This window comes from Carassius auratus, chromosome 45, assembly GCF_003368295.1.
Source record: "Carassius auratus strain Wakin chromosome 45, ASM336829v1, whole genome shotgun sequence".
In the NCBI taxonomy this organism is placed as follows: domain Eukaryota; kingdom Metazoa; phylum Chordata; class Actinopteri; order Cypriniformes; family Cyprinidae; genus Carassius; species Carassius auratus.
The window spans coordinates 16,211,665-16,224,792 of record NC_039287.1 but is presented as its reverse complement, the minus strand read 5'-3'; the positions used below and the strand labels follow the sequence as shown (position 1 = coordinate 16,224,792).

Here is a 13,128-nt window from a genome sequence, read left to right as displayed (position 1 = left end):
TCTTTTTCTGACAATTCTCTGTAAACCCTAGAGATGGTTGTGTGATAAAATCCCAGTAGATCAGCAGTTTTTGAAATACTCAGACCGGCCCGTCTGACACCAGCAACCATTCCACGTTCAAAGTCACTTAAATGCCTTTTCTTCTCCATTCTGATGCTCGATTTGAACTTCAGCAAGGTGTCTTCCCCACATCTAGATGACTATATACATTGAGTTGCTGCAATGTGATTGACTGATTAGGCAATTTGTGTTACCAAGCAATTGAACAGGTGTACCTTATAAAGTGGCTGGTGAGTGTACTGTATATGTAAGGAATAGTTGACGACTATACTTATATGGATATATGGTATATGGTTCAAGATTTCACATCTTTTTGCACTTGAATGGCTTCAAGTCCATACCCAAACTCCACCTATGGTAACAAGATCAAGTAATCAATAAGTAGCCTAATGGCACATTTAGTACTAAGATACTTATAAGTAATAAACAATTACCAAATGAAATTAGCCAAATGTACAAATACTAACCATCTAAATATATTAACTAATTATTATTTGTGAAACCGAGAGAAGTCCTTACTACTCATGTTACCCATCAACCTTCAGGATTTATATATATTCTTTGATCACAATTATCCCACACAGAGAGACTAGCTTATTAAGTGATGCATTTTATGACCACGGACACAGTAAGACAGTATAAACTGACATTAGTTAATGTTTCAAAATGAGTTTCAAAATGTGTTTATACAGTATAGAATTTAGCTTTGACAAATGTTAAGACACAGTTTAATGTATTTTTATCGAATTTAAATGTTATATTTTCGCTGTTTAAATAAAGGTAGTGAATATTGAAGACTGAGTTGTGCAAATAAATCCACTAGATGGCGTCATGGACCGCGATTTTAAGAGTCAGACATTCAGTCCACTGTGGACATGACAAACCACACAAAGGCCAATAATCATTAAGATCATAAACATTATGCTTGCCATCATTGTTGATGCTACCATATTTTAAATATTATTCCCAGTTTAGTTTCAGCTGATAAACAGTTTTTACAGTAAGTCAAATACATTAATCTATTTAACTGTTTAATAATGTTTTATTAAATGCCTTTTGTTGGAAAGTTTATAAATCTTTGTCAAATTCTGACGTTTAAAAAATATATAATTACATTGCATAGGCCTTTTATGAGCAAATATAGCCTCAATGTATAAATAACGGTTAAAGTCTCAGTCTCAAGAAAGTGTTATGCAATATATGTGTGAAAAAGGGTTTCATTAGTCATATTATTTGATACTTTTCAATCTGTTTAGTGCAATGAAAAAAAAAATTATTTGGTCAACTTAACATTTTTACATGATATACAGTACATAATATTGAATTTTTTTGTGTCCCCAAAACTGTGTATTCTGTTCTTAATCACCATCCAGACATTTCAGAGTGAAGACAGAGACAGTGTATGTGTTGCAGGTCACTGAGCCATGTGAGCGTGTGGGGACGTGTCTGTGATGCCCAAAAAATGCAGTCTACCTGTACATAGGCAAGCCACTATTGAAACACACGACCAAACTAACAGCATCAACTTTTTTCACTGTCTTATGTGCTGCCATTGTATAATAGTGTTCCTCTCCCAGAGGCAACAACGGTAACCCTTAATGGAAAAAATCATGTTTTATTGATGAATCTGACTTTGCTCTGGGGCTTGACTACACTGACTGTATACACCGAATGCAAGTTATTGCTTCAGTGTGAAGTGATATTCCATGTATCATAGTTCATCTGCTGTGATGGATAGAAGGCAAGATGTAATTTAATTAAAAAATCCCCAAAATGTGCTTAACAAATTTGTTGTAGGCTATAATATTTAGATTAAATTAGAGAGGCTATAGGACTAATTTTTGTTTTTGTTTTGTTATTTGTCAGGGTACTTTAATTTTTTAAGATATTTTTTTATTTCTCTATAAGCACATACCTAACATTTTTATGATTCACAAAGTGAAGTCTAAAATGTCTTAAGTGTTTGAGGTCAACAAAGGAAAACAACAGCAAAAATCCAAAAATGTTTCTCTTCAAACTACGCAGAACAATAATAAATAATAATTATTTCGATATTTATTCATACACTGAACCGAGAACCGTTTCTGTCGGACGCGTCCGATTCAAGAACCGATGAGCTGATGATAACTGCGCATGCGTGATTCAGCGCGAAGCAGACTGACACAGAGCGCATCTGAACCGAACTGATTCTTTTGGCGATTGATTCTGAACTGATTTTGTGCTAATGTTATAAGCGCGGGTAAACCAAAGGCTTGAATGAAGGGCAATCATCGCCAATGACGGCATTACATCGAGCGCAAAAGAACCGGTGAACCTTTCTTTTTTTCAGCTGGTTTATTTGATCGAATTGTCCGAAAGAACCGGTTCACTTGAGCACCTGCTCCTTTGCCTCTTAAGTGGCCTTTTGTCAAAGCAAAATTTCCTCCATTTTTTTTTGTAATAACATAAACTATTGTGAATGCCTGCCCACGCCTAATCATAATATTAGTACAATTTATTAATAATAATTTAGCCTTAAATAAAATGACCAACATGATGACCGTTCACCTGACTACGACCTCATCCAACCGGGAAGATTCCTCATGCTGCAGGCGCATTTTTTAATTGCTAGAGGATATTTTCAACATCGTGGCAGCTGGTAAGTGGTGTTTCATTCTCAGCGAAGTTATTTTGGTGTTTATTTACTTATTATTATTTTACAAGAACGATGTGATGTGAGAACATGCAGATACGTTGTTTATATTGCAGCCTGTAGTCAAAGAGTATAGAAGTAACTTCTATACTCTTTGCTGTAGTGTAGAAGTAACACTAGCGTGCTGTTTAAGGGGGAAAAGTTTCACAGGCATCGAGGGGTCTGGTCTTTTTTATGTTATTTGAATAAACTTTTATTATATTACAGTACTTATTTATTTTTAACACGTAAAAATAATTATCACAACACTGGTAAGGCTTATTCAGATTTTCTCATTCTCTGAATTATCATTATAAAAATAAAAACAATTCAGAAATGAATTAAAATATAATTATATTTTAAATGTGATGCAAATATTTTTTTCTACAATAGCAACAGTGTTTACAACACAAGACCACTTTAGCCTGTAAACTCAATAATATCTATCTGGAAATAAATGTAAAAATATCAATGTCAATAAAAATGCATAATATACCTGACATGAAAGTGCAGTGTGAAGGATATGAATAACAAATGTAGCCTGTCATTTGTTTACATTGCAAAGGTGTTTTTGTTGTTTAGTAGCAGAAATATGCAGTTATTAGCCATGTCCACTGTATTTTTTGTTGGTTTTCATGAGACCCCCTTTGAAAAGACCAGGACCCCCCCATTGCCCCCCCAATCAAAATTGTCTGGAGCCGCCACTGGCCCTGACCCTCATCTCTATGAACACGCTTTAGGTTTAGAGAAGACCATCAGGTGTCGCTATTGGCTTAAATGGAAACAGGACACACATGTGCTGGGGGCTCAGCACACAAAATTATACCTTGAATCTCAGCACTGGGGATCTGCAGTGTGAACAGACTGGTTAATTAATTATTATTGTTATTATTATTATCATTATAACTACTAGTATAATTAATGTAAATTACATGCAAAAGACAGCAAATGGTGTTAGAACCATTTTTTTCTTAAGCACAGCATTTAAAAAACAATTAGCGCCAGTTTTTACTTTAGTTTAGCAAAGATACCCAGTTATTAAGTTATTTCTGTAAAATTGTGCGTTATTAGGCTATAAACAGCTCTTTTATTATTATTTTTTATTTTTATTTTGTACATTTTTCTGCTGAAAGTGATGGCTAATACTAGTTCAAACAGAAATTATTTTACCGTAAATGGAAAAACGCTTCAGTAAAAAAAAAAAAAAAAAAAAAAAAATATATATATATATATATATATATATATATATATATATATATATATATATATATATATATATATATATATATATATATATATATATATATATAGCTATATATCGGAAGGCTATCTTTCGATTTAACCACACAGTACATTTAATTTTACAGTTTAAAAGGTTTTTTTTGTTGTTGTGAAGTTGCTAAAAAGCATGAATTGCCATTAGATTACCTGCTATAATATTAAACATACATTTATTTCACCTCATAATTTACAGTGAAAGCCGGCGTGACACATCACTTTTTATTATATTTTATCATCAGTTATAAGCCTATTCATTTGTGACGTCTTGTTTCCTACTCCGTTACTGTGCAATGTTAATTGCATTATTTTACTACACGTCATATGTGAGTTTTGTGTGTTTGAAGCTATGTTAATTTAGCATGTGCTTTTTTTTCTGTTATCAGTAAGTTGTATTGGAAAGTGCAAATCAAATGTAACTTGTTTAAGTAGCCTATGTTTATAGCCTATGTTATTTCATTTAATAGATTTGAAGGTTTTGACCTGCAACATAAACGAGCACTAAATTTGCTAATATTTAAACAAAACACAATTTTTAACAGTGCAGCGAGACGCGGGAGCCTTCCTGGTGGGCACGGAGACCCCTCTGTACCCAAACTGCCGCCACTAGTCGCCCCCAGCGCCACACGTCACATCATGTCCGTACTTGAACTTGAATCCCATTCCATTCTTCAGAGGCAACCCCTGCCACACACACACACACACACACACACACACAGGCGCCGGGTCCTCCCTGTGAGCGGCGTGAACGCGAGACGTGATTGCTCGGGTCCTGATTGATCTGGAGAGGAGGTGTTGTCTTCAGAGGTTCAGCCGTTCTGCGCTCTGATGCCAAGCGCACATGGAGGACAGTGCCAAAGACTTCTCTCACCTGGCGAGCCCGCCGTCCACGGATCTGGGATTTCCATTATAGCAGGACAACAACTGTCTTTATGTTTTTAGGGATTTTTAAAGAAAGAATATTTGAATTTCGAGACACGGTTTTAGGGTCACTATCTCAGGTTAGGTGGCACTTAGTTAATGCTTCACGGCAGTCGGATACAGTTTAGTCTGTTCACAGAGCACAAGTGCTAGTTTGTGCCGTGATAAGGACTAGCCTAGCGCGCGAGCGAGCGAGCGCAGTGGAGCCGGACCCGGGCTGTGGGGGAAAGTTTGGAGAGCTCTTCTGGAGCGCGCACACGAGTCCGAGTGTCCGTGAGATGATGCTGTAAATGCGGGGCGATGTCCCGACGGAAGCAAGGCAACCCACAGCATCTGTCCCTCACACAGAGGGAGAACCTACCGAGTGAGTACAAGACCTCTGGCACCTTCACCCCACTGCCATTCCCTCATTACTACGAAGCAGAAGGGCAAAGAAAACTTTCGTTCTTTCTTTCTTTCTTTCTTTCTTTCTTTCTTTCTGATTTGCTTTTTAATGTTGCAGTGTTACATGTGTTTTGCACATTTAGGATCATCAGCTCATAAAAGCATCATTAAGTCAAGTATATAAGTTGTTTTGGAAAATGTAATGATGTGCACTGTCCTAACTAAAAAGGTTAACTTAATTAGAGTCAAAAATAATAAGGTCAAGCCAAGTTGTAGGTTTACTTTTAAAGCTATATTTATTGATGATCTATAACCAACAATTGAGGCCTGTTAGTCTTTTAGTGTGTTTGTTTATTTATTTAAAACACTATTCATTTATTACTATGATGATACATTATTATTCCTTTTTTATTTACTGTGGATGATTAATTTGAACAATCTCAAAGTGCTAAACATAAAACAAAATTCATAGCATACAGTTTTGGGAGACCCACACGTTGTGCTCTGTCCCACTTTACACACACACACACACACACACACACACACACACACACACACACACACACACCTATTTTCAGTTATTGTCACACATATACACAAACACGCATGGCTTATCAAGTTTACTATACGTAGTTTATTTAAAAGGCTCCATCTTTGCTGGGTAGTCTGGTGTTCATTTGCATCTAAGAAATACAAAAGTGCTTATGCGTTTTAAATGAGTTTATTTTCATCCTAACCTCTGTTTTACAATATCAGGGTCCACATGCAATGGACCTTGGTGTTCATCATGAAAGAAAAAAAAAAAAAAAAAAAACCTCTTCAATTTTTCTTTTTATCTAAGATGCTTCACACACTCTTTCCACTAGTAAACCTTTGTATAAAAGCACTAAAGTACTCTAAACCCCTTACATTTTCTTTTTGCCTAGTTTTTTCATTCACTTAAAAGCTTTTCTTGCACAGTAAAAAGAAGCATAAATTAGTTGCAATGTAAACTTTTCAGAGTGACATAATGCAAAGTGTTTACATAAAAAAAAAAAAAAAAAAAAAATCATAGACTAGACTAGGAAGGTTTATCCACGATTTGCATATCACAGATATGATTTACCCCATACACCTATAGTATTTGAAATTAAACCCCAGAGCTTCTATTTTAAATATGTTTCAATTTATTATTGAAGAGGTGTTTGTATTGATCTAACAATTCCTGATAAAAACACAAAATATTTGACATATTTTGCGAATGATTTTCTTTTTAGAAATGTTCGCCACAGGAGATGAGCAAAATGTGTTAAAGGAGTGGGTGGGCTTACAGGGAGCGGTGGCCTTTAAAGTCGAACCACTGCAAGTCTGCCAGCTTATTTCACCTGATGCTGTTTATTTAGCGGACAGTTAGCTGCTTTTAGTTTTTATTTGCTCTGAATAATAATATTTTATTATTAAGCTTCTTTCCAGTCGTTGTGACCAATAAACACTAAACCATTTTATACATTAGTTCTTGCTTTAATATGTATGTTTGTACAGCAAAACCTGTCCAGTGTAATGTGTGTCGAGCAGAATCATTATACTGTGTCTCAAATACGTGTTTAGCTCAAACATAATTAGTCTGGCGGTGTGTGTGTGTGTAAGTTTACATTGTGCGCCCTATACATGTGTACAGAGTGTAAACCGACACTTTTTAAGTGGATTCCGTTCAGGTTTGCACGCCAACCTCCATTCCAGTCTTCACAGGCTCGTTCTGGGGTGTCTGTCTGTCTGTCTGCGGGGGAAAACCAAAGTGCCCTCATTTGGCTATGTCAATGCTTTTGGCACAAAACATGTCAGTTAGCTGGAGGTTGCACAATAGAGAGATTCTGCCCAGAGCGACAAGACCTATAGATCACACTCGGAGAGAAAATCAAGGAACAGGAATATCCACATACTTCACGTCTTGAAATAAACGCGGGGCGCACTCTCCGCCCGCATGTGCATGTACAGGTGTGTGCATTAAAGCAGATGTCTCGAGCCACAACCTAAAACGGCAGGGCTCTTGCAGACGCAAATACAGGTTCTTGAGGAAGTCTAAGAGACGAAACCGCTCGTATTTAGATTTCTGCAAACCGCTTCAGTGCCAAACAACCTCATTAGTTTTTCATAAGCAGCATGTAGATTGTGTGAACATGTATGATTCATTACATGAGTATAGTTTGTCTCTGGTTCACACACCCTGACTTTCGGACGGCTTGCTTGAAATGTTCAAATGTGGGTGGGGGCCGTCCATTAGGGCCCGTACTGGCTCTTAAAATGTAAAATGATTCTTTAATGGCTGTGAATGTCAGCTCTTTGAACGTTTACATGATGTTTTCCATGATCTTTTAGTGGCCATCATGCTGTTAAAACGCAAGGCATGAACCGCCGGACCACAGCGCCTTTGATTTCTGAGGGTGGAAAGGGTCACATCAGCCTTTTACAAGCGGCTCTCTTCTTTAAGCGTGACTTTATGGTGATGTCCACCCTTTCTGTATGTGTTAGCGCTGCCTTCGAGAAAACTTATTCCACAGGCCGTGTGAGCCGAGAGCTGTTTGATGGACGTGTGGTTACCCGCCGATCGGACTCGTTTGACCTGACTTGGCAAATATTCCAGGCGAGTCTCTATTCCAGCGCACAAGATTTCGGTTTATTTTTATGAGTGTCGTGTTTGCTGGTTTGCACAGCTTCAGTGGAGTGTAAATGTGCACCGCTGAAGCTGATAGGGGGTGCTGTAAGTCCTTACGAGAGAGAAAGTGATAGAGAGTGTGTGTGTGTTTTCTTTGAGAATCTGATTACTGCCTTCAAGAAACGTGATAACTGTATTTATACGGTTATGGTTAATACCCTGAATTGCTATCTCTCCTCCCAAGTGTATCATTCCCACAACAGGCTCAGTATAAATCTCTTATCTTACACTAAAGGTAATTAATTCAATTTATTGGAGTATAGATTTCACCCTGGGGAGCCGTAATGTAGACGCTCTGCCCACTGTGCTCATTGCTCCTAAGCATTTCATGTCCTTGCCTCCAGCAAACTTTTTAAAATAATATTTGTGGTTCTGATTCCGAGCACACAGCTTTATGTGAAATTTGGGGGTTCGGAAGAGTGTCACACGTGCATTTAAGAACTCTGTGCATTTGTTTGGCACACATCCAGAAGCAGTTGACAGTGTACAGGCCTTAAACGAAGAAACAGACGTAATCAAGCACATGGATTATTATTATTTTTTTTTTTTTGGAAATGCACCTGGTGAGCTAAAAAAAATCACATTAGACAAAATCTTTTAACACACGCTGAAGACGTTAACGGTTCCGCAAATATATATCACTCAACATCTTTGCTCTGAATGCGCTTTCTCTGTCACTGTTATTTTTTATTTGTATTATTATTTTAATTCAGAGCCATAACCTCAATAAAATTGACCTCAAATTATTTATTATTTAAAATGATTAATCATTTTTCTTAGTTACTCAAAATAGTTGATAAGTATTTTTTTATGAATACTTATTAAACATTTATATGATCACAAATATAAATGGTTATATGCTTTCTTTTATTACTCTAATTACTACTGTATCACTAAAATGTTTTTTAATAGAGTATTCTCTCTGTTATTTATTTTTCTGTACTGGTTTCCTCTTTACGTAAATCTTTTCCTCTTTTCACACGAGGTGAGATTCACAATTTTTAGACCACTAATAAAGGGGAATTTTCTCAATATGTTTTTAAAATTGTGCATTATATTGTCAACATAACAATTTCAGTAAAAAGTTGAATAATAATAATAATTAAAAAACAAGAACATTACTTTCAGAAAATCTGTTTGCTTTAACAACAGCAGCATTCGAGCTGCATGAGCTCCACAGTTTGTAGAAAAATATTTTAAAAAGATCATTACATTGTGCAGCATGAATTGAAAATGTTTCAAAGATCATCTCGTGTGTTTCAGTGCAAGGCGAATCTGAGTGCACACGATCAGTGCAACAAATCAGCTTTTTAAATGAGGGAAATAGGAATAGTGAAGAATCTTGCTCATAATGTTTCTTTGTTTAAAATGTAAATCAGATTGCAGGTCCACGTGAGCAAATATCTGTAAATGCACTGTGTTATTATTAATAGAAACCTTAAGTTGATGGTGTACGCAGTTCATGAGATATCAGCTTTACTGCTTCTTTACACACTTTTTATTTTCTATAAAGATTTCAGTTTTGGCTTCTGATTGAAATATCACAGCACGTACATTATCTGCTGTCTCTCACACACCTTCTTCTCTTGCGTCTGGCCCGTCCTGGACGCCGTGGCTGGCACCCAGCACACCCTCCGTGGCATTGGGTCCATGCCAAGCCCACGGTGTTTGTGTTCTCCTTCACTGCTCTGGGGGTCTCCCGTCAGCCGACAGCTGAGTGTGCGGCAGCGGCCTCCTTCAGATCATGCATGTGATGTTCTGTTTAGATATCACATGCTGCTCAAGCTGACTTCGGTCGGCTCTGTGATGGCGGAGGTACTAAACTGAACATTTTTTTAAAAGAATTGAGTTCTACAGGAGTTTAGTTACTGATGCTGATCCCAACACGCTTAACAATAATCGTTCCAAAGAGGGTTTCACAGATTTTGTATTTAGTTATTTCTATATTATGCAGTTATGCCACAGAAGAGCCATTTTGGGTTCCCCAAAGAACCTTTCAGTTATTAAAAGAACTGTTTTTTTCTTAGTGTGCAGCATTTTTTATAATGCAAAGAACTTTTTGTGAACTGAAAAGGTTCCATGGATGTTAAAGTTTCTTCTTGAGCTATAGATGCCAATAAATAGCTTTTATTTAAGAGAGTCCAGCCGACCAGTGTGTGTTGAAGAGTGTGTTTGTCCCTCAGGCAGAGACTGGAGTTGATTTCACACTGCTGCTGTTTTAATGCTCTCTGTGAATCTGTTTTGTATCTCAGTCTGGTTTTGTGTTGAGTCCGATACATTTCACAGCAAACGGTGCGTTGACTGTTTCGTCATTGATAATTATGCAGGGAAATGGCATAGGGATGCCAAATAGGGAATTTCGTGAGGGTACGAAGTGATAAAGATGTAACTGACTTTGACATACAAAACGGCTGTTTATGAAGCTCCTTAACCACTGTTCCCAACATGCACCTGTGACGCACTGACATGCCTGAGAGTGTATTTTGAGGCTGTTTTGCGGCTTTTGTAAGTGCAAGATTGTCTGCTGCGACATACCTGTACGGTGCATGTGCACCTCTCCAGCATCCGTCCAGCCTGCAGAGAAGTAGACCGGAAACACAGATACCACAGCAAGGCTTCGACTGTACTACCTGTCACACACACACACACACACACTCCACTGATCTTACTCTGCAGTTCACAGGTGTTAATCTATGCTGTGTGAGCTGTGAATTGTGCTTTATGAAGACAGAATCAGACACATGTAACTTGTGCTAATACTAGAGAAATCTCTTTTCCATTACCAGATTCTATCCAGTTCTTTTGGACGCTCTCAGCTTGAGGCGATTTGTGAGGATAGCTGCAAATGTGTGGAACATTTTGATCCATGAAGTTATTTAAAAGAACTCATGTGTCGTCTAGAGCCTGTTAATCATGTCTGGACTAGTTTGAATAGCCAACAGATTTGCAGCTCACAGTAACTGAAGAACAAAAATCACAGACACACCAATAACAATTTGTCATTTAGAAACATGACTGATACTTTAATTAGTTAAACAAACTATTTAAAATTCAAACTAGTCAAGGCAAGGCATATGTATTTGTGTTATAGCCTATTTTATATAGACTAAAATGTTAATTTAAAATTGTGTACATAATATAGAGCTATATAAGAGCTATGAAGAGAGATTTAAAAGATATATAAAAGTCAAATGCAATAAAATATTTTGTTTGTCATTATTTAGCCACACTCATGTTCACATTCCAAACTTGGATACGCTTTTCCATAAAAAAGGATACATTTTGAAGAATCTTTATGCAGCTCTTTTCCATTCAATAATAGTTAAATGTGACAATGCCCATCAACCTCCATAAATGACAAAAAGCAGCATAAAAATAATCTAATTGACTGATTGGTCTTCTGTTATTACCCATAATAGATATTTTCTTTTCTTTTTTTTGTGACACACTACACTTTTAAGACACATTTAAAAAAAAAATCGGTCGTTTTCATCAAATATGATTTGCAATATAGTGCCTGATATGTACTAACTATTTATTTATTTTTTAGCTTAAAATAATGTAATGATTTGTGTTAAAAAAAGAACAGCATAATGATAAAAAATAATGATGCAATGGTCTTTTAATAGCAGTAGATAAAAAAATAAAAGAAACAGAACAGTCAAAATATAATTCAGATCTAAATTAAAAGAAAAAGAAGAAGAAAAAGTATTAATAATCAGTATAATCAATAAAATTTCAGCACTGTGGTGCTTTTTCAGTCTGGACTTGGTGAATAGTGTATATATATAACTTGACGAACTTAGGTGAGCAAAACATTGGCTTTGACGTTTATAGAGTTAAAATGAAACAAGAAATTGATGATGAAACAATATTCAAATTTATACAGAATACATTTGTAGGATTTTATCTCAGTTATTTGCTGTTGCAGCTAAAAATGTATTATTGTAAGCCACTTATTATTATGAATCATAATGTGTCTAAAACAGATTCATGCATGAATTGATCATTTGTCCTCTATTTCCACTGCTCTGTTGCAGCAGATCATGATGCAGGGGTGGATCAGTGCCCATCGGAGGGCTCCGGAGCCAGCCCTGTGGGCGGAGCCGGAGAGAGTGACCTGCTGACCTGCGGTCAATGTCAAACTAACTTCCCCCTGGGAGATATTCTAGTGTTTATCGAACACAAAAGGAGACTGTGTCCCGGATCTAGCTCCTGTTTTGACAAACCGACTGACTGCGGCGGCTCCCCGTCCCCCAGACCACCACGGGCAGAAGTCTGCCGGAGGTCTGGACCGGTAGAGGTTGGGATCCAGGTCACTCCAAGAGAGGAGGAAAAACGACTGACGCCCGCCAGAGGAATCTGCCCCAAGCAGGAGGGCGTCCCAACAGGTATGTGTTTTACACCGAGGGCTGGAGGAGGGGAAGCTGTAATAGTCTGAAGCTTGGCAGGAGAGAGAAGTCTGTCAAATGACAAACACCCACCCACACACACACACACACACACACACAAATATTTACTTATATACTTGAAATACACCACACATGGCACGCGGAAAAAAATGGTTGGCTGAATCATGTGCACGGTTTATAAATCGAGAGAATGAATTAGTAAATTGTGCGCACGATTTAGCAAATCAAGGGAACAAAATAGTAATCGTTTGGACATTTTATAATTTTTTTCTTGGATAGTCATATGCGGAGCTCCGTATGAAATAGATACAGTTATTAAATAAAAAAGTATTTGTGGAGCTTTAAATTTGATATAGATAAAGATATAGATATTATTAAATAATATTATTTTTATAGTATTAAATTATTATTATTAATAATAATAATAATAATAAAACAGTAAAATAGTATTATCATTTAAAATAGCTGTTTTCTATTTGAATATATTTTAGTATATATATTATTCCCTTGTTTACAAAACTGAACTTTCAGCAGACATTCATTTTTGTGGAAACTTGGATATATTTGAAAGATTCTCCAGTAAATAGAAATATAAATGAATTTGAAAAAGATTTTTATGTAAGTTTATAAATGTCTTTACTGTCACTTTTGAGTCCTTGCTGAATAAATTATTCTTTCTTTCTTTCTTTCTTTCATTCTTTCTTTCTTTC

The 13,128-nt window shown here is 36.5% G+C and overlaps 1 protein-coding gene across 2 annotated transcripts in view; it reads left to right on the top strand.

Annotated features, from left to right (window-relative positions):
* Positions 1-4,590: 4,590 nt before the first annotated feature.
* Positions 4,591-13,128, top strand: part of bcl11bb (BCL11 transcription factor B b) — a 30,217-nt gene continuing 21,679 nt past the window's right edge. Inside the window, exons 1-2 of one of the 2 annotated variants that reach the window (XM_026233803.1) lie at positions 4,591-5,294; positions 12,047-12,397. In XM_026233803.1, the coding sequence (XP_026089588.1) occupies positions 5,231-5,294; positions 12,047-12,397 (415 nt within the window). In that variant the 5' untranslated portion in view covers positions 4,591-5,230. The remainder of the gene's footprint in view (positions 5,295-12,046; positions 12,398-13,128) is intronic. The other variant, XM_026233804.1, reaches the window with a different exon arrangement.